Source organism: Lutra lutra, chromosome 9, assembly GCF_902655055.1.
Source record: "Lutra lutra chromosome 9, mLutLut1.2, whole genome shotgun sequence".
NCBI classification, from domain to species: domain Eukaryota; kingdom Metazoa; phylum Chordata; class Mammalia; order Carnivora; family Mustelidae; genus Lutra; species Lutra lutra.
Window position 1 is genome coordinate 36,073,330 of NC_062286.1, and position 25,375 is coordinate 36,098,704.

Here is a 25,375-nt window from a genome sequence, read left to right on the forward strand (position 1 = left end):
TTATATATATATATAATGTTAAAACAATAAAATATCATGTGTTCGCCTATGAAAGATAGGCGAGATTAGCAAGATTGAGAGGAAAAAGAACCTTCTACCCCACTGACGGGACAAATAAGCTGTCTTTCTGGAAGGCTGTGTGGTAGTTCCTTTCAAAACCCTGGAGTTCCATTCCTGGGAATTTATCTTTAGGAAAGAAGGATGTGTTCAAAGATTTTATCCCTAAGATTGCTCATGGCTGAACTGTTCATAGTACTGAAACATTGGAAACAACTCGATTTCCTGACAGTAGATACATGTTATATAAAATGTGGCCCCTCCACTCAGCCTTTTGAAATAGTGTTAAAGCAGTGTTTGTGTCTATTACCAAGGGGAGGTGCTAATCATTCATTGAGTCAAAAGAACAAGTTACAATAGAGCTGGAGCTCATCTTTGTTAAAAAGAAAAAGGAAAGAATGTGTATGACATTCACAGAGAGATCCGGAGGGTATATGCTAAGTGGTTATGCCCAGAGAGGCCCCTTCAGTGATTAGATAAAAGTACTTCATAGTCAGCAGAAGAGCAGAACAGAGGTTCTGATTAACCTCCCTGCTCAGTCTGCACACCTCCAAGCCAGAGCTTCCACAAGCACTGGTAGGTAGGGATCCCCATACTATAGCTGATACTGGTTTCCCCTCTGAGTTTCTTTTGTCTGTGGCCGACTGCTCGCTAGCAGTTTCTATGTCTGTGTGTTAACACACACATGATGAGACAAACCCTCTTCGCCCCACCACTCCCCTAGCTGTTTGTTTGTGGGTGGTGCCTTAAGTCCCAACACCCAGTTCCTAGTCCTCTTAGTCAAGATTCTCTCTTCTCTCTTGCATCCGGCTTCCCCAGAGCCCCTCAGGAAGCCTCTTGACCTGTTTCCATTCTCCCCGCTTGGACTATTGCAGTAGCGTTTAATGTGACCATGCTCTCTTTGTTGCATGCCATTCTGTTCCCACAACATGGTCCAGGCCCTGGTCACCTCTTTCAGGAGCTGCCACAGTCACCTCAACCTCAGATCCCCACCTGATACATGCATTTTAGATGCTGCCGCTGGATTAATTCTCTGAAAGTGCATCTCCCATCACTTCCTTCCTTGCTCCAAGATGACTGTGAGCTCCACAGACTACCCAGTGCCCTCAGTCCTACAAACATGTTTCACGGGGCCCTCTTCACTCTGACTGGCCCGAGTTGCCTGCTGCCCCACAGACCTACCACTACCTCCTCCTCAACCTGTGATGGCTCTTTTGCCTGGAATGCCCAGGTCTCTTCTCACCTTGCTCGAAACATTTGTTGTGATTTCCCTTCACCCATCTGCTGAACCCTCAGAATATGGAGACTCTCTCTCTGTACTTTTCTTATTTTTAGAAATATTTCTAAATCCGGGAGGGGTCTTTGGGTTCCACACTGTCACTTCCTATGTGTGTCCTCTAGCAGGGTGACACTGACCGTTTTGTCCCTTGTCTCTCACAGCTGACCTTGATCGATTTGATTATCTATGGTTCCCTGGAAGCTGTTAATATCCACAGTGTTCGATGGTCAAGGGCCTTAAGGCCAGTCTTCCTAATTAACTTCCCTGAAAGTCGTCAGGTAAGGATATTCCTTAGGATAACGCAAGGTCTTGGTTTTTGTTTTTGCAGAAAATGAGCTGATTTTCGTGTAAATGAAATTAAATTTTGTCCTTACAGATCCGAAGAACTTTCAGAAGCATCCGGAACACTCTGCCTGACATTCTCTACGTCTTCCTCTTATTCATGTTCAGTGTGCTGATATTCTCCCTTATGGCCTTGAAGCTTTTTGGGGATCGGTGAGCACACTGTTCTGGGAACTTCTGCCTGTGAATTCTCCTCTGTTTGGGTTCAGCCCCTTGGTGGCAGAATCTGTCACCAGGTGCCATCTTCCTTGTTCAGACACTCCAGGGGCAGAGTATATAAAAACCACAGATTTATTTATGTGTGTGAGTTTCTCACTTTGTGTTTTTGGTTCCTTTTTAGGGGTCTTCGGACAGTGGAAGGCTTGCCCTACTTCACAAATATCCTGGAGATAGCGTTTGAACTCTACGTGCTGGTCACTACTGCCAACAGTCCCGATGTCATGTACGTTCATCTTGACTCACGTTCACGGGCACCTGTTACCATGATGGAATTCACTTTGTTAAAGGCGGCTGTCTCCGGACACCAGCAGGGCTGAGACAGGAGAAACAGCGATTGTCTATTTATTCATGTTCATCGTAAAAATTTTTGAAGAATGTAAAATGTTTGCACTGATGATAGCCTACCCTTTCTCTATTTAAAACTAAATTGAGGTAATTTTTTTTTTTTTTTAAACTGAAAGCAACAGGACACATCTCTTGAGATACCAGTCTTAACTATTAGAGCCTGCTTTCTATTCTGGGACTTTTTTGAGTCTTGAATCTAAACATTAAGCTGTGTTTATAAAGGAATCATGGCTTGTTCTCCTAAACATCGATGTGCTTTTCTGGTTAAATGAAACAGGAAAGAAACGTAAAGATTAGTAGTTGGTGCCTTCCTCCTCACAATGCCAATTCTCCACACATGTGGAGTTTTCTTAGGAAGAAAACATCCTGTGGTGGTTTCCCCACCCCTCTAATGTCCTTCGTGTTATGGATTAACCTTGTTTGTGGAAGTAAAGTTGTTAAACAGTGCTACGCTGAGTAGACATCTCTTGGGGGCCAGGGCATGGACGGGGCTCTAACTGGAAATGTCAATCCCACCTCAGGCCATACTGCACGTCGGGGCAGGGGAAGGCTTTCTGTCATCTAGTTCTGTGTTTGCTCGTGACATTGACTTGATCTCGGTCGTTGCTCACTCTTGGGTCTGGCTCAGACACTCGTGGCGAGGTGCAGGTCTGGCCCTCCGTGCGTCCTCTTGGATCTTTCCCTCAGATCCTGGGCGGCCGGCCGTGCCCCCCGACTCCCTGTATGAAATGTATGAAATCCAATTTCCATTAAAGGTGGAGTGAGCACACATCCTGATTTATGCCTCTCGCCCTGGCGCCATTGTTAAGGGTTCCCTTTCCTTCTCATGTCCTCGAGTGGCTAGAAAATGACCTGGCCCACCAGCAAGGCATCCTGGTGTCCTGAAGAGCCTTAAATATAAGCCTAAGCCACATTTTGATTCCTTCCTTGGTTCTGGGCAAGTCAGTTGCCTTTTTAGGCTTTGATTTTCTCATTGTGAAGCGGGGGAGTGGGCTTGAGGGATCTCCCAAGTCCTAGTTGCCGCCTCCATAAGGCACTAAGAAATCAAGAAGGCAAGCGTGGAGCTGGCTGTTTAGCGTTAGGGGCGGCCGTGGCTCTGCGGTCTCATGGCACAGCACTACACCATCTAGGGGAAGTGAGAGAGGGAGAAGGACCTGCTGCACCTCGTGTATGTGGATTGTGCCCGAGGCTGGCCTTTTGTGTGCTGGGGGCCAAGGCTATGAAAAAATATGCCGCGTGACTCTTTCCTTCTAGGATGCCTGCCTATAACTTCAGTTGGTGGTATTCTCTGTACTTCATAACCTACATCATCATCAATACCTACATCTTCATGTCCGTCTTTCTGGCTGTGGTCTACAACAATTATAGGAAGCACTTGAAGGTACCGTGCGTGAGCGGAACGGGGGGTGGCGGCCGGGGGCTGGGCATCTGGGCTGGATCCACTGGCGAACACATTTGCTTTGGACTTGAAAGTGTCCTTTTTCTTTTTGCTCCAGCCGATCTGAAGACTTCTGTGGTGTCTTGCTCTATTCTGCTGGGTGGGGTGGTTCCTTAGCAGTCTTTGCTACGGCTCTGACAGTGTGTCTGGACATCATGGGCAGCAGCAGCCCTTGCTTTGCTCCTTGCTCTTAAGGCACGAAGTTGTTCATGGCTCCTTGAAATGTTCTGTGTAAGAATGAGAGTTGGAGATATTCCCCAAGCCCCCAACTCCTTTTCTGCTCTCCGGCAGAAGCAGAAACTTTTTCAAGCCAATAGTTTCTGCCTGGGTACCTGCCTATTTGATTTATGTCTGGAGAATTCCCGGAGGTGTTGGGGGGGCAGAGGGTTCTGACTGCTCGGGGTGGAGGCTGCTTTATGTCCAGCCCAGCACCCACTGGGATGCCTCAGCTGCATCACCTCCCTCACCCCACCCCCACCGCACACATCTCTGCTTGGTTGGTTGTTTTCTCATCTTGTAAAACTAGCTGCACAGAGAGGCTTTCCTTAAGGGAAGACATTGCCTTCTAGTTCTTGATCGTTTTGGTTCTGTTCTGAATTTTTCATTGCATAGGGATAGGGCCACCAGGGAACAAGAAGAAAGTCAGGGAGAACTTCAAGGTGCAAGCAGGTGGTGGGGCTGAGTCTGAGATTTGGTCCAAATGGCCTTGGAAGGTGTCTGGCCTGACCCGGTCCTGCGGAGTCTCTGCACTGTGGAGACTTGAGCTGGCCCTGCCCCAGAGGCCAGGCCTCAGAGACCCTTCTACTCTCACTTCCTCCCCCTGGGTGGAAAGAGGCTGTCCTAAAGAGCCTGGCGTGCCTCTCCTTTGTCACTGCTGGACAGAACTGTTTTGCTGTAGCTCCCTGGTCTCAATGCAGTGTTACTTTGGGTCATCCTCTGCAACAGGGATTAGTCAGCAAACATCTTAAATGTGCTTTAGCACCCAGCACTAGTCCAAGTGTTGAGAAGTCAAAGACAATTAAGATACAGCCCACACCCCTTAAAAATTTACAGCCTAGCCATGTAATCAATAAAGTGATGATGTTATTGGGTAACGGGGTTACAGGGAATAGCAGGAGTGGCCTTCAGGTGACTGTAACCCGAGGAGGCCCGTCCAGCCTACTGTCCCTGGAAGATTCCCTGCGCCAAGGCCAGATGGCAGCTCCAGGCAGGCCCAGCTGTCCTTCCTGCTCTCGACCTCTTCCTTCCGGATCACTTCTAGCCAAGTTTCACTTCCCCGACTTTTCTCCTCCTCCCCTTCTCTTTCTTGATTGACTTAATGGTAGCTCTATCTTCTCCCTTTTCGGGGTCTCCCCGTGTCTCAGCAGCACATCCGATTTCCTTCCTTTCTGGAATCTCCCTTCCTACCGGGCAGAGTGGAGTTGGGACCAGTCTGCCTCCTGCTGTTCTGTTTCTCACCACACAGATTATCCTTCACGTGCTCCCTCCCGTAGACTTGGTAAGATGAGTTTCATTTATGGGGACGGGTTAGCTTCGTGGACCTGCGGCTGGGGAGGGATTACAGACCTTGCCTAATAATAGACCCATTGGTGCCTTCTCTTTGGCTCGTCAATTATCTTGACACGTTTAGGGGAAAGGAACAAGACTTTCTTGATTTTTTTCTTTTGAAGACCACAATTTTGTTTTTTAAGAACGAGATTCGCAAGCTGGTGTACCTGAAACGTCACAAAATGATGGAGGCTTTCAACATTCTGAAGGTCAAGGTGGGCTCAGAATTTGTGGTGATGGAGGCCCAGTGGAGGCGGCTGGCCAGGACTGTGATGCCACACATCAGCAGTCCCCACCTGGAGCTCCTTTTGAGAATCTCCGATGAGGGACAGAAGGGCTACGTGGGTAAGAAGCCTTGGCCTCTGACATTCCTCTTCACCGTACTTTCCAAAGTGGGTGGCTCCCGAAAGCAATTCGTAAAACAGCACTACTGTTTTGTGTGTTTTTTTTTTAATTTTCTAAAATTTGCAAATAAAAATATAGGTGGGCACCTCTGTTGGGAACAGTCAGGTGGGATTCAGGGCCTTATGCTGTGTTCTGACGGGGCCATCCCCATGCGAGTTTCAACGTGTAAAGAGACCTTAAAGCCCTTACCCTGTCCTGGTCATTCCACTGCTGACCCTGCTTTAGGGACAGCATCTATGTCACATTCAGTCTTCAAAAGCAAAAAGTTGAAAGTAACCTAAAGTTCAGGCACTCGTGGCTGGTCGTTATTACGAATAGTACTTCATATCTGTTCTATGCGTGTCAGGCGTGAGCCGCTATCCTGACTGTTTTCTGTATGTGGCGTGTACGCGATCACTGAGGTAGGGATGTTTGTCGTCCTTGTTTGTCGGTATGGAAAGTGAGACTGGAAGAGGTTAGGGAGTTTGCCCATGGCTGCGCAGCTGCAAAGTGGTTAAGCCCGTCCGACTCCAAGGCCTGTGCTTTTTGTCACTGGGCTAAACCGCCCCAGATTCTGGTAGTCACGTAACGGGAAATTGTGGTGACAAGATGTGAGGTGACTAAAATATATCCCAAACTCTAGAACACCCTCACGTCATCTGTTTCCAGAAGAGTCTAGATGGAAACATACCAAAAGGGAAGGGATACCTCTGACCGGATGTAAATTTACCTGAGACAAGGACCCTCAAACAAGTTCCGGAGAGCTGTGGGCCTTAGGAGGACTCCATGCAGGTGGGAGAAGGAGATGACAGCGAGTCTCTAGAACTTACTCGAAGAGAGAGAACAGAGAGAGATGTACAGTAAGACACTGCTAAATGGGCGGAGCTCATGTCTTCCAGTGAGAGTTTGGGATCCAGGATGGAAGAGGGCCTTTCTCCTCTTGAATGAGCAGGATCTGACATGCGACTTCCCTTGAGCCCCAAGCAAGTCTCCTCAGCCATCCCGCTCCATGCCGTGGCTCTGAAGATCGAGTCAGGAGCCAGGCTTCTTAGAGCCTGAATAATTGCCTTGGTGTCCCCTGTTAGGGATGGGCAGGGGTTCCCTGTGCCATTCAGCGTGTCAGGATTAGAGTTGTGCGGATGATGGGGAAGGGCAGCTGGTGTCCTGGGCCACCCCTGAGCACAGTGCTTCCTAAGCTGTGTGTTGTGAAGCTGCTGAGTGTCCCACCAGTCATTTTGGTGACACTTCGGTGAAGTACAGCAAAAATCAATCCTCGGGAAAATGAAATGAAAAAGTGTAAAATCCAAGTCCCATTTTTTCCTTGTTAGAGTCAGCGGACATGATCCTGGCCATAGTTCTATAAGTTTCTATATTCAGCATTTATCCCATGGAGGGTGGGGAACACAAGGACAGGCCCAGCAGTGGCCCAGGGACCACTCTTTGAAGACCACTGCTCTAGTACTTAGAGGAGACGGTCAGGACTTGGGTCCCTCTGGATGTCCCACCTCAAGAACTGGGGTGGCATGGCTGGTCACTCTAGCCCAGGCGTTCCCAGATTTCAGCCCCTCTGTTTTTGAGAATTCTCCTTTGATGGTTTAGTACCTCTGTTTCTTCTAGATGATTGGGACTCTGAAGATGCTAATGAATCTTTAGGGTCTTACGAGCTTTCTTTGCAGTTCCTTCTGTAAAGTGAATTCCAGGATTGGTAGTAAAAGCTGAGATATTCCAAACCTAGGGATGGGGGCTTTTAGTAATCTTTGTCTCTGTCTGTCAGGCGTGGGGAGGCCCATATACTTGGGTGTCTCCTCATCCAGAAAAGATACACATGGTCCCCAGGACATACTCATATGAACTTCTTTGTTGATGAGGTCAGTCTAACTTTCGACAGTCATTTCCCAAGTGGGAGGATGAATTGCTTTTCTTTGTCTTGTCAGCTTCTTCCATGTTCTGGGCTGGAAGTAGGGTAGGTCTTAAACGATGCTATTCAGCTGTGTGGGATAAATACGGAGCATACCAGACCCATTCAAGTTTCCTGGCTCCCCTACTCATTTGGATGTATCCCTCCATGAATTCCACGAGCAAGAGGAAGGAGGGGTTCTTTGAGGCCACCACACAACTTTCTAGAGAGTGCCAGAGAAGATCCGGGTACCAAACACCACCACCACCTCTGCCCATCTGCAGAGGTTCTTCTTTGAATGTGGGTAGTGACCTTGCAGAGGGTGAGGCCTGTACGAGGTACCTAAGGAGGCTGGTCAGTGACAAAAGGGAGCAGAGGAGCCTGAGAATGAGGCATGGCCCAAACCCGCTGTGCTGTAGAATGTTTTCATGCTGACCAAGAATAGCCATGGCAAAGGAAACGTGGGGCCTGGTTGACATGGTAACTCCTCCAGAAGCGAGAAGCCTCATGTTTTTCCAGAATGTTCTTAGGACCATTACCACCAGTAGGGAAGATAGCAACATGAGTGTGTCACATCACTCAAGGCTGTGCCTGATTCAGACTCCTCCCTCAGAGAAGGCCACACTTCTGCCAGGCCTGAGTCTTGTTCTTTGCCTGGGCATCTGTTGATGGCATCTTTCTCGCACAGCCCACGCTGTGGTAGAGCCATCATTCATTGTTGTTTGCTCCTGAAAACTGGAACAGAGCCGTGGATATCCGCCAGGCCCTCGGAATGAGAAGCCCTGCATGGCATAAAAAATGCCCACTCCAGGGGCGCCTGGGTGGCTCAGTGGGTTAAAGCCTCTGCATTCGGCTCAGGTCGTGATCCCAGGGTGCTGGGATCGAGCCCCGCATCCGGTTCTCTGCTCAACAGGGAGCCTGCTTTCTCCTCTCTCTCTCTCTACCTGCCTCTCTGCCTGCTTGTGATCTCTGTCTGTCAAATAAATAAATAAAATCTTTTAAAAAAAAAAATGCCCACTCCATCCTTTGCCAGTTGTTCTGGCTAGACCCGCTCTGCATCGAAGATTTCTTTAAATTTTCCAAATGTCAACTTCATTTCTAAACTTCAACTTAGTTTTCAAAGAAAACTTGGAAAAACATTGTAAGAAGGACTTTGTGGGGAACAGCAATGTCCTTTAAACATTCTGATTCCATCCATTGAGGTGAAATTCATTCAGTTGTACGGAGCAGGAAGTCCATGCACAAGCAGGGTTGACACGTGGTCAGCATCTGACCTGTCTGGTTGGGGAGAGGTGCACGGGGTAGGGACCCTGGGCAGTGGGCGGGTCTGGAGAACACTAGCTTGGTAGTTGCATGGGGCCAGGCTTGTCAAGAAGGTGCTCGGCGAACTTTGGCCTAGCTGGCGGGCCAACTTGCTGTGGAAGCTGTGGGTCTGAGTGAATCTCTGAGAAGGGGCAGGAAGGAGGGAGGTGCAGAGAAGAGGATAGGAGCTTGAGGAAGGGTGTGGATTACACCTGTCTTGGAGGCTTGGTAGAGTTGAGGCTGGAAAGTTAAGTCAGGCAGACACTGAAAGCAGGGTGGGGTGCATGTGAGGCAGAAGGTGGGTGGAAGGCAGGGGTGAGGGAGCATCATCTGTGAACTAGCAAAATCACGTGCCACGGTTGGTGGCCTTGGGTCGGCTGCAGGTCTGAATGAGGACAGGTGGGGGGCTCTGCCATTTGCTGGCTCCTTGACCTTGGGTGTTCACCCTTTGAAGCTTCAGATCTTCATCTGGGAAATGCAGAAACAAGAGTGCGCTGACTTGACATCACTCTTTGAACCTTAGTGTCGGTCGCAGTGGGCAAATCCCAAAAACTTGGGATCAATTTTCTTTTCTTTTCTTTTTTTTTTTTTTTTTTTACATTGTAGACAAAATGAACTTTCTACGCTTGGCTGACCTCCTCAACATTCAGGTGGTCACCATGAACATCAAGAGACACCCACTGGAAGAGTGGATGCCACGGGTTTACCAGTCGTCCGCAAGCCTCCTGGTCCAGAGGATGGTTCGGCACAGGCAAGTGAGATGGGGGCAGTTTTTCTCAAGTTGCTTTAAAAATAGAGGGGTTTGCCAAGGCTGTCTGGACTGAATGTATTTCATTATTGAAGCTGTAAATCAGCCCCTTGCTTGCTGCTTTTGGTTTCTTAGGGAGGCCTGTAAAGGGTTCTGGACGTGCTTTGTGTGACCTTAACCAAAAGGACAGGCTTCTCGATTATGTTTCCTTCTGCTCTGTTTCCTAAGATGCTCAAGGGCCACAGACTGGATGTGCTCTCTGAGCCCGAGAAGCTAAGTACTCTCCGAAATTAGAAGGTTCCAGCCCCACCCATGTCCTTAGGAAGTTGCTTTCACGGACGACACTCTGATTTTGTAAAGTCAGTGGTTAAAAACTCATGAATTTGAGTTAGCAGAATGGTCGTGAAGAAGGCCAATTAATTGTCTTAGTCTCAAGTAAGTGGACTCCAGAACAAAACCATTCATTCTGGTTGGAGATCTTAGGTTTCGTATGCATGGCCTGGAGTGCCCCTGTCATTAGTGGCTCATCCCCCTGCCGTCCTTGAATTTAGTGTTTCACGGAAGAGAATGGTTCAGAAACCCTGGAAGGTGGCTCAGCCTGTGGTGCGGGCACACCGTAGGGGCTGCCCGTGTTCGACAGTTACCAAAGCCCTTTATGTAGAGGTTTCTTCCCATTGATCCCAGCCTTGAATTTGTGATGTGTTTCACGTGCTGGATGTTTGTGTGTCCGCGTGCGGCATCCAGGGTCCTAGCCTACAGCCTCACGGAGAGCAGTGGGGTAGGAGCCCCTCCCGTCTTCCCGAGGCCATGCCCAGGGTTCGCCCGGGGTTCTGTGGAGCACAGGGGACAGGTACGTGAGCAGAGTAACCTGCTCTGTAATTGCAAAGTTGGGTCAGAGCCCAGCTCTGGTCGTTTTTCACCCATCCCACCCTGGACTCGGTGAGGAAGATGGACATGTCAGTCCCAGGGAAGGCTTGTGTGCATTAGGGGTGAAGAGGTTTTCAGAAACTTTCTTAGTGAAGGATGTTAATTTTCTGGGGACAAGTAGAAGAGATGTCATGATCCCTTGCTAAGCCCTAAACCTTCTCCTAGGCCCATTTCTGCCTAACCTTTTGTCTGATGCAGGTACCATGCCCCCAGAGGGGGACCTGGGAAAACCAGGCCTCTATTCCCCACCCCCACCCCTGGTCACTGCGTCTTCATTTTCTCCTTGGCCGAAGGACTGCACCAGCATCAGGGGGAGGCAGGTGAATTTGAGGATCCTGGCCGTGCTGGAACCTTCACTAACTTGAGTCACGAGTGTGCATGTGTGCGTGTGTGTGTTGGGATGGGGGTTGGGGGTATCTCCTAGTCATCACATTGTCGGGAACAAAGTAGCCCGTAAAAGCCTCTGAACGTGCTCCCTTCACTGAAACGTGGGATGATAGAGTCTCTTCTTTTTCCCCTCATGGCAGGATTTTTGTCTGGGTTTATGATATCATCATTCTAATAAATGCCATTTTCATCGCCCTGGATGAGAAAAACCCCTTCATTTCCTACGCAGAGTGGCTTTTCCTTTCTCTCTATATTATTGAAATTCTTCTTAAACTGTACACGTACGAGCCCAGAGCCTATTTTGGCAAGAAACAGTTCTGGAACTGGTGAGCACGTGTGTTCTGGGGAGGGGGTGGGGGCAGAGGCTGTGGGCAGAGAGTGGGGGTTTTCTGTCTCTTTGGGGGAATCTCGTAGTTTTCCCAAGCTCCAGATGCCTAGTTTTGGGGCATCTTATCATGCAGTCTTGGGGGTGTGGGAACATCTGGGACAGACGGAGCTGTTATTTTATGAGGTCAGTTTGAACGAACTTTCATTAAAATTAGAATCATAGATCGTGGCATCCTGGGTTTGGGAAGGACCTTAGAGCATTATACCCAAGGAGGCCCTTCCATAGCTCCCTTGGCCCATTCCCTAGTCTTTTTATCAAAAAATGTGGCATGTGTCTGCCTGGACAATAACAAGCTCTTTCCCACATGGGATGTGTCACCTGGGGCCTCATTCTTCTCCAGGCTAGGGACCTCCTGGTCTGGAACCATCGCCCCCGTGCTGCAGACCATCTCAGATGCCACCGTGTGTTAAGAATTGCAGGATGCAGAGACATAAGGCACACACACGCCTGTCTTACCAGAGTTGGATCTCCGTGATCATTGCTCTCGGTGCCAGGAAGCTCTCTAGGATGCGCGTGTGGCCAGAGAGGAACTAGCCAGTCTTGTCAGTGCTTTGGCACTGTTGTCAGAAAGAAAAGTAATGCTATGATGGATATTACCCCTTTCCATTAAAAAGTTACCAAACACTTAGTAAAATTAATACCAAGAAAGATTATACTGTATATTCTGAAACTGTGCCAAAGTCTCTTTGCAAGGATCTAGTTACTTTGGAAGACAACGTGGTAAGAATTGTGTGATTGCTGCAAATCCCCTTGGGGGTTCATTGGAGCAGCCGGTAAATGATCATTGGATTGTTCAGACGCAGCGTTTCTTTTTTTGTCTCCGCTGTTCTAAAAGTTACAGAAGTCAGTTTCATGGCTGGTTCATTGCTTTGCATAAGATACCGGATTCCAAGTTTTCTCAGGGTGGGTTGTATCCTGAACTTGACAGTCTTTTCCCTCCAGCCTTCACCAACTTTGCTTCTGCACCGTTAGGTTTGACACACTGATCATCGTCGCCGCCCTGGTGGCCACTGTGGCCAACACCACCATTCAGTCAGGTCAGTGCCGGGCCCTTGGCTTCGCCACCTCCTGGGACCATGCATTCAATGTGGTGTCTTTATTGGACTTCCGCCGCACACCAGTGAGGGGTTTGGGAGGGGGTAGTGGAGACACAAGAGGGTTAGTAGGAGTGTTCCATGCTCTGGAGAGGGCTGGTGGCTTTGTGTTTAACTGTGTATTAGAGAACGCATTTGTATGCATCTATCACACCAGATACCCACCTGGTCCGCTCCTCTCCAAAACTGCCCTCTGTCTCATGGCTTAACCTCTATGACTTTGACCCCCTGCCCATCTCACTCGCCCCCCAGGGTCCAGCCGCAGTGGGAATTCTGCATGGTCCTTGGCCCGCTGTCCTCTTCAGTCTGCCTGCCACGCACGCACTCCTACCAGCAGACAGCAGAGGGCGCTGTTTAGACATAAGGCAGCTCCTCCCCCCACCCCCCACCTCAAGATTTTATTTTTGTTTATCTGACAGAGAGAGAGAGAGAGGGGCACAAGCAGGAGGAGGGGCGGAGGGAAAAGTAGTCTCCCCGCTGAGCAAGGAGCCCGATGGGGGCTCTATAATAGTGCAGCTTCCTAACAAGACTCTAGGAAAGGGATACTGGGGAAGGAAGGGCTTGTAGAAATGTGTTCTGTAGAACCTGATCCACAGTCATTTCTTAAGGCCAGTCTGAAGTCTACACCGACTCATGACTCTCTAGGTCGGGGCTGGGAGGGACACCCAAGGCGGCATGAGCCACTCACTCAGCACCTGCTTCCTCACTGCTCGGAGCCCCCATCGGGCTCTGCAGGTGAAGCCCCATTGCTCCCCTGAACCCAGACCTCACACCTCCTGGAATAGAAGGGACAGGCCTGAGGCACTCACAAAACAGAACATCATATGGCTGCGGTTTTTCTTTCTAGCCAGCAAATACAACAGTCAGCAGGTCCTGGATATTGTCTTGATTCTGAGGATCCTCCGGCTCCTACGGGTCATTGTCAGCATTCAGAGGTAAAGACGGGGTGATGTGCCCTCACGGGGTCCCCACCCCGCAGCCTGCCAGAAACCATTCTTGCCTCCGATCCATCAACACACCCCGTGAGAAGCCCCGAGTGCTCCTTGTGTGCAGGACCCGGTACTCTTGGGGTGGTGGTGGTGGGGGGAAGCCTGCGAAAATGGCAAGGAGCACTCAGAGGGCAGCTCCCCGAGGGCAGGGGTTCCATCCGTTGCTTTTGTCCTCCTGGCCCTTTCCGTCACCGTGCCTGCTGTGCATGGCTGCAGAGTGGTGGCTCTGGTGGCTGCTGAGGCTCCTCCAAGTGTGCCCACCGTTGTCTTGTGCAATTCCTCCCACCGCACTTGATATAGATAGGGGCCTTTATGACCCTGTGTTCACTGGCGATGACAATGAAACTCAGAGAGGTTGAGTAACTCCCCAGTGGTGCACAGCTCAAAGGGCACATTCCTGACAGTGTCTAAAGAACAGGTCCAGGACCAGGGGGGAGGGGATATTAAGCCAAACCTGCTGGTGGGGTGTTGGTTTTCCCTGATGGCTTCCCTTCTGCCTTCTTGTGGTAAAAACTTTGTTTCATCCTAGGTTTCGGCTTATTGTGACCACCTTAATAAACATTGGTCCCACGATACTGACGTTTGGTGGACTCATCTTGGTAAGTGGCTTGCGCCTGTGACCATTCTGCGTGAACAAGTGGTGAGACGTTCATTCTCAGCAGCTCTCGGGAAGCCTTCTTTGAAGTGAGGAAAAGAAAGGGAGATGAAGTAAATGAGACTCCCTGGTGTCTTGTGGGCCTGTTTAGAAATATTCAGTGTCTGGAAACACTGGGTGTATGCCAGCTAAGGTTCATGGCTACGGCGATAAACACCATGACTTCAGTGGGCTCACTCAGTCATGGTCTCTTTGTCACCCACGGTCCAGGTGGGTGTGCCTGGCCAGCAGGTGCTTCTCTGGGGTGTAGGCCCCTCCTGGCTCATGGCTGTCCACCCCCTACCCTGGCCTCAGATCCTCCTTTGTTCAGCTTGTGGCTGAAGCCTGCCTGCCCCTCAGATCCCCAGCAGTGAGAACACAGCCACCCAGGGCTGTGAGAGGCCTGGGGGCTCCCACTCGAGGGGTCTCACGCCGTGAATGAGGGGGCTCAGTTACCTGTGGTCACACTGCCGCAGTGTCCTTGCTTTGCTTTTCTGTTATCATGGTAAGAAATCCTATTCTACCAAACAATGGAAGGCTGACTTCAGGTGTCCCATTTCCATCCCCCACATGCGTCTTTCCCAGAGACAACCATTATTAAAAGATTCTTGTTACTCTTTCTGAATATCTCTATGTATACGACAAGTACATTCCAGATGTGTCTGTATGTGTCTGGTTTATTCTTTAGTCAGCTGGAAGGATCCACACAAAATATTGCCTGGCTTTCCTCCACCTAATATCTTTGTCATATGTCCTGGAGGACACACTCATCATGTCCGCTCTGCTGTGATTAAAGGTGTCCCACGGGGACACCTGGCTGGCTCAGTTAGTTAAGTGTCTGCCTTTGGCTCAGGTCCTGCGGCGGGTTTCTTGCTCAGGGGGGAGCCTGCTTCGCCTCTCCTTCTACCTGCCGCTCCCCCTGCTTGTGCTCTCTCACTCTCTGACAAATAAATAAATAAAATCTTAAAAAAAAAAAAGAAGTGTTCCACGGAGGGAAGATTCCAGAACACATTTGACCAGCCCCTCGATGGACAGACCACTGGGTGATCCCACCTTTTCGCCATCACAAGGGGCACGGGCAGGGCCCTTGTTGGACCTGCATCTTAGCGCTTCTGTTCCCACCGGGTGTGTCCCCTGGTACGGCGCTGGTAGGTCAAAGGGGAAATGTGTTCAGACCTTGGGTGGATGGTGGCACGTGGCCTTCCGAAGGCGTGCTCCCTGTGTTTCCCCAACGACAGCGTGTCCCAGCCTGTTCCTCTGCCCTCCTCGCAGCTGGGGTTTGCGAATCACTGTCCCGTCCTCCAGTCTGACAGGGGACAGAATGGCACTGTGCTGCTCTGCCTTGTGCTTCTGTCGTGTTTCACGAGGCGAAGCGCCTTCTCCGTGTTCTTTTGGGCACTTTCCTTTATTTTTCGGTAAACTGCGTGTTCATATCCTTGGTCCATTCTTCTGTTCGTTTTTAAATACAATTTGCAAGAGTATTTTGCCAATTAAGGAAATAGGCTGTTGGTAAGTAGTTTATAGTGGAATTACTTTTCCTTCTCTGTCCCTTTTTTGTTTTGTTTTGTTTTGTTTTTTGAAGTGTTTTTATTCCCCTATGTAGAGGATTTTTGTTGTGTATTTTGGGGGCTGTATAAAAATTTAAATAAATTCTATTGTTCTATTTATAATCTTTTATTTTATAGATTATCTTATAATCTTTTATTTTTTTATAATCATGCTTAGTGGGGCCTTTTCCTACTCAAAAAAATTTTTTTTTCCAGTTCTTTCATTTTTTTTTTACATTTGACCCTCTGGTACTTTTGGAATTTATTTTCCTATAAAAAACAGGGTAAAGATACAACTTTATTATTGTTTTCCTAGAGGACCAACCATTGTTAATATTAAGTATTTAAGCCACTAACTTGCCCAGCAGCTTCGTTTTTGACTCTGTATGCCCACGGGAGGGGTCGTGGTGTGGTCCCGCTGGCCCTGTCCTCCGTCCCTCGGCGTCCACCCTTCCCCAGCCTGACACCGCTCAGGCCTGGGTTGGGGAGGGCAGCCACCCCGGAATCAGAGTAGCACCCCTTTCTGCCCAGGTGACCCACCTCTGTCCGAAGTCCTTGGGCCTCTCCTGCAGGCTCCTGGCCCCGTGCTGTGACGCCGCAGCTCCGTGCGCCCCCTGCTGACCAGGGCTGCCCATTGCAGGTGGTCTACTACGTGTTCGCTATCATCGGGATGGAAGCATTCCACGGCAAAGTCCGGTTCTTCGACCGGAATCTCACCACCCCTGATGCTCTGGTGTGTGGGAACCCAGCCTTGAAAGACTCAGCGTTTGCCCGGGACAGGTACTGCAAGAATAACTTCAATGACCTGGCCTCCTCGTTCATCGTGCTCATGGAGCTCACGGTGGTTAACCAGTGGCACAATATCCTTTCCATGAAGGCATGCCCCCCACCCCCAGGCTGTCTGCTCGCTGGGCTGGGGTGGGAGGGAAAGGCGCCCGGAGGGACTTCGAGGAGCACCCAGGGCACCCTGCTGAGCTCCCCGAAGGCTTGGTTCCTTAGCTGCGCACTCCTTGCAGGCGGCTTTGCCCTCGTGACTCACCAGGCGGCCAAGCTGTACTTCATCAGCTTCCACGTTGTGGTCGTCATTCTCATCGTTAAGTGAGTTGACTCCGGCCGGGTTGGCAAGTCCACGTCTCCTCCCCTCCCCTTTCTTCCAGCCACCTGGTGTGTGCTGTGGGCGGGCCTGCAAGGGAGGAGTCTGACTTTCCTTCACACTTGGCGTTTATCACTGTCTCCCAGTGCACATCTGTACCAGAATACATGTCTCCCAGTCTCCTAAGTTGTTTGAGTCAGAAGGACCCTGGTGCCCCGGCCAGTGATCCTCTCCTTCCTGACCCAGACTGCACCCCTCGAGCATACCGTTCCCCCTCTGCTGAAATCCAGCCATCTGCTGGCTTCTCAGAGCCTCCCAGTCGGTTCCCTAGTTGTCCCACTCTGGTCCCTCCCTGTCCTAGCAGGTAGGATGGAACTGCTCTGTCCTAGCCCCTCTTCCAGGAGAGCCCTCAGTCGCTGTTTGAGAGCCACTGTGACATCCCACCACTGGAAAGGGCATAAAAGGGAATAAAAGATTATAAGATAACCTATAAAATAAAAGATTGTAAATAGGACTATAGAATAGTCCTATATCTCTGATTCTTGCTCCTTCGTTCCTCATGGGACCCGAGCCTGAGTCCCCTAGAAGGCTGGACTGCTCTTCCAGAGAGGTTTTCTGGTTGTCATACCCCTCTCACAGCTTTGGGCCTGCCATTTTGGGGGGACAGCCCAGCACCCATGCCTTTCTTGTCACGCCAGGCCCGCGGTGGCCAGCTACCACCGTATTGACTTTGGTTCCAGAAGGACTCAAGAATCCTGGCTGAGGGAGGGGAGGGGAAGAAAGTCCATGGGTAGCTCCGCCAGGCCTGCTTGTCCTTACACAACCTAAACGGGAGACGTAGAAGGAGCAAGAGAGAAGTGCCTCTCTGGGTGGCACCTACAGAGGTTACCGGAGCCCTGGGACCAGCAGGGACAGGGATATTTCTGCCCCTCTCCTGTCAGTTTCCTGAACCTTCGAACCTTGATCCCCACTGAGCAGTGTGGCGCATACCAGCTGGAGGGGGAGTGCAGGAGGGAACCCCAAGAGAAGGAAACTGATCTTATAGAGAACTGCTGGGCCTGTCCCTCCTCTCCTGTGTGTGTGTGTTTGGGGGAGTGGGAAGAGACTTTAGTTTCACTTGGAATGTAAGCAGATGCCCAGGGAGGGCAAAGTGAGCTTTTTATCTTTGTTATCCTGGCCTGAGTCGGGAACAGGAGGGAAGCATCGCTGAGCTGTACATCTTGGGATGTCTTCGTAGACAGACATCCCTAAGTTGTCCCTCTGTGTGTTGTGTCCCACACCAGGCTGTGCGGAAACTTGAGATATTCATAGAGAAATAATTCAACAATTGTTTGGCTTAAGCTTCCCCTAGAAAGAAAGTATATTTTCTTTTTAATATTCACTGTTTAAATAGGTTATAAAAGAAGAATGATTTTTCCAAATGAATGAAAATTGGGTCCAATACTTGAGAAGTGTTGTGTCTGTCATTTCTCCCTTCCATGTTGTATTGTCTTGGCAACAATGGGCTGCTGTCTTATTTAGGCTCAGACATTCTTTGGAACTAGGATTTCATGTCACCTGTACCATGGCTCACACCCTCTACCTCTCACTCTTTCTCAGTATTTTCATAGCATTCATCCTGGAGGCGTTTTTTGTGGCATACTCCTTAGAAAAAAGTGAAGTCGAAACTGCCATTGAGAGGAAGATTCAAGAGCTTGGAGTGGGAATCCAAGAGTAAGTAGTGTGTTCCCCTTGGTGTCACTCAGACTTTTGGAAGAGGACCGGCCACGTTCACTCCCTCAGTGCCCCATGGCGTCCAGCGTGGGCCTGTGCGCTGGTTCTCAGGGACCCTCACTGACCAGAGGAGAGCCCTGGATGTGACTGGATGGGGACACGGAGCCATGGCTGGGAGGACACATGAGGGGCTCAACTGAGGGACCTGACCCTGTTTCATGTCTGTTCTTCCTTGAAGAGAAGAAATGCACGATAGGAAGCTTGTTGATAACATGGACGTCAAGGACAGTGGCTTTAGTGGGGATGATGGAGACAACAAAAGGAAGGCCTTAAAAGGATTGTACTTCAGAATTGCATCAAAAAGTAAGTTTTAGGGGCACCTGGGTGGCTCAGTGGTTAAGCCTCTGCCTTCGGCTCAGGTCATGATCTCAGGGTCCTGGGATTGAGTCCCGCATTGGGCTGTCCCCTCTGCAGGGAGCCTGCTTCTTCCTCTCTCTCTCTCTGCTTGCCTCTCTGCCCGCTTGTGATCTCTCTCTGTCAAATAAATAAAATCTTTAAAAAAAAAAAAAAAAGTAAGTTTTAACCCAGTGCAAATCTTCTTCCAATCCATGCTCCTCACTGCAGCCAGTGAGGTGTTTCCAGAATGCAAATCTGACCTGCCATGCCAGCTGCATGCCATTTGTCATTGAGTGACAGTTTGGTTGCCGTCGGTCTTCCTTGTAGACTTGCAGCTCCGTGTGTGCTGAGCCCTGTCTTTTTGCCTCCCGTGGTATCCCCAGGGCCTCAACTACATGTGCAGGGCATAGGAGCCCTTCCCAACTTTAATTACTTTATTCGCCGTATTGGCCGAGTAACCCAGAGCAACCCGACTGTCACTTTGGGCTTTGGCTGGGGTGCCTGCACTAAACCTAAAAGGAAAAGCAATGCATAGATTGCAGGAACAGTGGCAGGAGCAGGACGCCCCTGGTGGGTGTCACTCTCCTCTGTCCTTCAGGGAAGACCTGCTCCTTGGTCTCTAGAACCTTCCATGGCTGCGGATCTCCATGGAGTCTGGGCCAGCAGAGATGAGCGATTCTTTTCTGACTTCCTCATCCTTTCTTTCAAAGACTGTTTGGCTAGCCATGCTTAGAGCATTATCTTTGGCTCAGGGGCCATTCTTCCAGAAAGCCTATGTCTGCTCGGGCTGGGCTCTGATCCCTCCGACCCCAGCATGTGCAACCCCACGTGCCTGCCTTTCTTCTTCGTCCTAGAGTACAGGACCGTGGACGCCCTGCTACAGCAGATGTTTGAGTCCGAAATTGCTCCGGAGGATGAAGGCCCACCCTTGGATGAGATTCTGAACTTCTCGTCCAGTGACATATATCCCAAGGCTCCCAATTTTGAAAACAGTGCGTGATTCTGGGCTGGAAAACTCCACACCCAGAAACCAAGCTCAGCGGCCATTATGTCTTGTCTGGAGATAATTTTTCCAGCCCAAGTTGTCTCTGTGCTGTGACCAGCCTGCGCATCAGCGGCACCTGCCTAAGTGGTCAGTGGAAAGGGCTGGAGAGACTGCCCCTGAGTGTCCTGCCTGGGGTGGCTCTGGAGTCTGGTCAGAGCAGTAAGGAGGGGAAGACCTATGAAGAGATTATGAGGAGCACTTACCATACACATGCATGCACGTGTGTGAAGTCCTTTCGGTGGGGATATGGAAGCTTTTCATTGATTTTTATATGATATTTTGCTATTCTATTAAATCCTATGCTACAGTGTTATGTGAATAACTTCTGAATATTTAAATATGGTAAAAGACTATATCTAGTATAGCAGCTCTTAAATGCAGTGTTTATTCAAAATGAAGAAAAACACGCATGTAAAAATAAAATTCTGTCACAACTGCCTTTCTTTCTGGGGAAGGCTCTCAAAGCTTTCATTAAATTACAGTGATAGCAAGATTTTGAGTAAGTTGCTCTTTGAGGTCACTTTCCCCAGCTGGCACTCTCCCAATGCAGTGACACACTCCTTTTGGGAAATTAAAATCATTTTATTAACAAAATTTTTAATTGTGGAAAATACTCGTAACAAAGAAGTCACCATCGTAACCCATTCTAAGTGTATAGTTCCGTCGTTTTAAGTATATTCATGTTGTTGCGCAACAGATCTCCAGAACTTTTTGTCATCTCCAGTGGAACTGTAACCCATCAACCGTCGCTGCCTGTTCCCTCCTCCCCCAGGCCCTGGCAGGCACTGTTCTACCTTCCTTCCGTCTCTACGAATCCGGCTACTACTGTACCTCGCAATCACATTTTGAGCGAGTTGTCAGGGTGTAACTCCTCATTCCTCATTCCTCTGTCCCCCCCCTCCCCACGGGACCCACTGTAAGGCAAGGGTCCATGACCTGAGGTCTCCGAGAGGCCTGAGTCATGTGTCCCATCAGGGTGACAGCGGAAGCTAGCTTGGGAGGGCTGCCTTTTCCTCGGTTCTGAAGGTGACCTCTGGTGTAGGAGCGAAGCCAAAGTTTCGGGCACAGCCTCTGGGGCCAGATCATCTGGCATCATACCCCAGCTCCCCACGGACCATGCCCCGTCATGCCTGTGTGCCCCTTTTGCCCCCCTGCAGTTGGGATGGATGGTACCTCCCACCCCAAGACTAGGGGGCTGAAGGAGGAGGTTGGGCAGACGAATGCCGACCCTGCCTCTTCGACGCTTGCTCTCACAGACTGCTGTTTCTGGTTCAAAGCCACACCTGGTATCCAGCATTGCTGCTTTAGAATTCTGTTACCATGACAATCCTCAGAAGGTGGGATGTTGCTGACCCCCATCTTATGGGGTTTATGGAGTCCTGCTGCCCTCCGGACTGCTCTTATTTCTTCGTACACCTAACATGTATTGTTATACTAAATATTATACGCTCAGTGTACCCAGTGGCAACTTAATTTTTTTTTAACTTGAACACGTGCTGGGCATTTTTAAGTGAGAAACTATGCAGACATTTAAAAAAAAAAAAAAAAAACTCAACACAGAAATATAGTAAAAAGTCAGAAGTCGCTCTGTATTCTTCCTTCTCCTGACACCCACCTCCCCTTTATTCTTCTGCGCACGATGTGAAGCCCCCTTCCCAGTGGTAATGCTGAGTTTCTTGTTTGTCCTTCTGGAAACACACCTACCCATTTACAGTCATGTCTGTCATGAATGTGCAGCGGACCCTTGACCAACACGGGGTGGGGGTATAGGGGCACCGATCCCAGCACAGTCAGAAGTCTGCATATCACTTTTGACTCCCCCCAAAACTTTGCTAACAGACTACTGTTGACCAGAAAAGCCTTACCAGTAACATAACATCTGATTAACATGTAATTTACATGTAATGTGTATTATATACTATATTCTTATGGTAAAGCTAGAGAAAATAAAATGTTAATTAAGTCATAAGGAAGAGAAAATCCATTTACAGTTCTGTAATTAAAAAAAAATCCATATATAAGTGGACCTGCTTATGAGTTCAAGCTCATGTTCAAGGGTCAACTGTAATTGCATTTTTTATCCTAAGTGGGATGTCATGACATTTTTGTATATATAGTCCAAGAGCCTTTTTTCACTTAGCAGTATTTTTCATCTTGATATACGTGTGTTTGTATACACACACACACACACACACACACACAATGCAGCCAAGTGTTGCATGCCATCAGTGTTTCGTGATTGATTGAAAACTTGAATTATTGGTGGACCTATATGTTGTTCCACCTGTTCGACATTAAACAGTAACAGAGTAAACCCTGTCTTGTAATTTTCTTTTTTAAAGATTTTTTAATTAATTAATTTATTTGAGAAAGAATGAGTGACAGCATGAGAAGGGAGAAGGTCAGAGGGCGAAGCAGACTCCCCGCAGAGCTGGGACCCCAATGTGGGACCATGACCTGAGCCGAAGGCAGTGGCTTAACCAACTGAGCCACCCAGGCGCCCTCTTATAATTTTCTTGACGGATGAGCCTTTGGGTGGGAGAGACTGGAGCCAATTACTCCTGACCTGCAGCAGTCCCCATGGCCACAAGGGGGCCCCACTGCCCGCTTCAAGGAAACAATCTCAGAGGAAGCACTAACAAGAGTTGTTGCCATTGGCACCTTTCTCTGGGTCTTTCTTCCACCTTTCAGTGAACATGTCACCCTCACGTTTTGGCACATGGTCTCCCAGCTGGCCACTTTATTCCTGTCTCCCCGGCAGGAGGATGGGCAACATGATTGTGTCAGCCCCTTGGACTGTGAGCCCAACCCAGGTCTGCACCTTACTGGCCCTGCCCTCCGGAGCAGTCTCTCCATCTTCTCCACTTCTTGACTGAGAATGGCAACAATCAGAATGTACTGAAATACTTCTGTGGAGGGTGGCAGAGTTGGTGCCAGCATAGTGTCACTTACCCCCAGACTGTAACAGGAGACTTTAATAACTTGTCTTCTCTAAGCTACTGTGTGTGTTGGGGCGGTGGGGGGGGGTAGTTTCCTCTCTTACGGCACCTTAGCCTGCTTACAACCAGGCCAGTCCAGACAGGGGTTCGTCTGAAACATTCCAGAATGGAACCGATGGACAGATGGATTGACTCCAGGAATGAGGAAAATGGAAGACCAAGAATGAGGAGTCCTAGGATCAGTGGCAGAGGAAGGTGTGGGGTAGTAATAGCTTGTGGGTGTCCTTAGAGACTGTGCGAAATGCCCAGCTATTTAATAGCTCTTACTTCTGATAAGCGGGAGTTACACTTGCAGGTCCTTAGTCTTTAGAAAAGTCAGTTTTAGAATCATTCCTTAGACCACAGATGTGATCCACAGGGAAAAGGTACTGATAGTTTAGGAGTCGGGACCAGATTGATTCTTAGCTAGAACTTAGAACGTGGAGTCCAGGGCCAAGAATGAATACAAGATGTCTTGACCCGAGGCAGATATTAAATTTGAAACCACGCTGAGTCTAGCCAATGTCGGAGCACTTAGCATAACCTGTACCCCTGCTCAGCTTTGCAGGGGACACGGATGGATAAGACCCAGCTCTGTTCTCAGGGAAACCTCAGGCTCGTTACTGGCGTGAGCTGTGTTTCCTCCCTCCCAATGCTGACTTCTCATGCATACATTTCAGCTGTCCTTTGGTTAGAGCTTTTTTCCTTGTGCAGATAAACATTGGGTGGGTGTGTGTGCAATGCAGAAAACTAATTTATAATTAAAGGTGATTGCTATAATTTGTACCAGGTAATGGACCAAAAAAAAAAAAAAAAAAGACTATTTGGCTGAAATGCTTAAAGTAACTTACTTTGTTCAGATGGAGCCTTTCTCCCTGGAGAAAAGGCTGTTGCTAGGAAATGAGACTGTGAAGTTTATTTAAGTAAAGCCCTTGGCATAGATCAGACACCAGATGGGCAACAGCAGTGCTGGGACGACACCGTGGTCAGGCTGAGTTTATTGGTGTGAATAACACGGAGGGTATCGGGAATGTGATGGAAGCTGGAGATCCTGTAATAGCGAATTGGCTGGTGGGAACAAAGGGCATGTCAACAGGGGCCAGACCACCAAGTGTCCTCCCTGCCCAAGACTGAAGGCACCCGCAGCTGCCTTTCAGGGGTGGACACATTTTGCTCTTAGGTTAGCAAACAGCAGCCTTATCTTCTTTTGTCTTGCTTTCCCCTGAAAACAGTCATTTTCAAAAGAAAAAAAAAAAAAACCCACAAACTTGGCTTTATCAATACTTGATTATTTTGTCACTAAATGTGTAAAGATGGGCAAGAAAACTAGAAACATGTCATAATTCACGTTTATAAGAAGCAATGGACGGGTGCTTCTCCAACATGATGGAACATGTCTCTCTCATGTGAGCTTACTGGGTCACGGTGAGAAGAGCTCCCTCTACAGCAGGAGGCGGGGAGGCTGCTGCCACGGTGCTCAGCCCTCTTCTCAACAGCCAGTAAGAGGAAAATTGGCAGTGAAAAATAGGCAAAGACATACACAGGGTTTTCATATTGAAGACTATTTACCAGGGAACTTCCAAAGAATTGTCCGAAAAGCCTTTTTTTTTTTTTTTTAAACAGAAACGAACAGGCTTCATATATTCAAAACTACCAGCTAGGAAAAATAGGAAAAAATTAGATCTAATTTGATTTAAGCAACCAAAAGCTTAGTCCTAAGTATTTAAATCAGTACTAGTATCAAAAAATTAGAGGACCTTTTTTTTTGTTTTTTTTTTTTTTCTTTTAAGATTTTATTTATTTATTTGAGAGAGAAAGCACAAGCAGGGGAACAGCAGGCAGAGGGAGAGGGAGAAGCAGGCTACCCACTGAGCAGGGAGCCTGATGTGGGGCTCAATCCCAGGACCTTGGAATCATGACCTGAGCCAAAGGCAGACGCTTAATCAACCGAGCCACCCAGGTGCCCACTAACATAACATTTTAAATGCATCAACCTTTGACCCTGCAATTTGTTTCTAGGAATTTACAGATACAGCATATAATGAAATATTAGTGTCATTAACAAAAATGAGACCATCCTACATGTAAATACACCCCATACATTAAATTTAAAAAACCACAATATGCCAGTGGTATGAAAAATACACAGAAATATGCATAGAATCATTTTTGTAAAGATTAAAAAAAAAAGTGAGCCACGGTTGCTCTTGGAACAGGTACCTGGTGGCTGGGAGTTAAGGGTGGGAGGACGAAGCAGTTCGCTCTGTGCTCTTGAATTGGGTGTCACCTCAGATTTCTTTTCAACATAATGCTAAAGAAAGGAGGGAGGACACTTCCAGCTTTAAAAGTCAATAAATGCTAAGTTGGCTGCTATAATTGTAGAGGTAATTAATGATTTATACAGCTTCTAAAACTATTTCCAAGATGGGATATATTCCTTTGAATAGTGCTTTTAAAAAATAAAGAAGCTTAAGGTTTATACCTGTTACATTTCCCAGGGGCAGCACTGCAGAACGGTACAATAAAGAACAAATTTTGGGGTGCCTGGGGGCTCAGTCAGTGAAGGCCCTGACTTGATTTTGGCTCAGCTCATGATTCAGGGTCCTGGGATGGAGCCCTGCGAGC

General features: G+C 48.7%; 1 protein-coding gene across 2 annotated transcripts in view; it reads left to right on the plus strand.

The window, feature by feature from the left end:
• LOC125109041 (two pore calcium channel protein 1-like) overlaps window positions 1-21,303 on the plus strand; it is a 51,837-nt gene extending 30,534 nt beyond the window's left edge. For both annotated transcript variants that reach the window (XM_047745632.1, XM_047745631.1), the window contains exons 5-19: window positions 1,498-1,614; window positions 1,713-1,831; window positions 2,019-2,120; window positions 3,497-3,623; window positions 5,372-5,573; window positions 9,418-9,562; window positions 11,014-11,199; window positions 12,234-12,298; window positions 13,203-13,290; window positions 13,874-13,943; window positions 16,166-16,385; window positions 16,533-16,623; window positions 18,218-18,331; window positions 18,570-18,694; window positions 19,582-21,303. In XM_047745632.1, coding sequence (XP_047601588.1) covers window positions 1,498-1,614; window positions 1,713-1,831; window positions 2,019-2,120; window positions 3,497-3,623; window positions 5,372-5,573; window positions 9,418-9,562; window positions 11,014-11,199; window positions 12,234-12,298; window positions 13,203-13,290; window positions 13,874-13,943; window positions 16,166-16,385; window positions 16,533-16,623; window positions 18,218-18,331; window positions 18,570-18,694; window positions 19,582-19,727 — 1,917 coding nt within the window. In that variant the 3' untranslated portion in view covers window positions 19,728-21,303. The remainder of the gene's footprint in view (window positions 1-1,497; window positions 1,615-1,712; window positions 1,832-2,018; window positions 2,121-3,496; window positions 3,624-5,371; window positions 5,574-9,417; window positions 9,563-11,013; window positions 11,200-12,233; window positions 12,299-13,202; window positions 13,291-13,873; window positions 13,944-16,165; window positions 16,386-16,532; window positions 16,624-18,217; window positions 18,332-18,569; window positions 18,695-19,581) is intronic.
• Window positions 21,304-25,375: the final 4,072 nt, after the last annotated feature.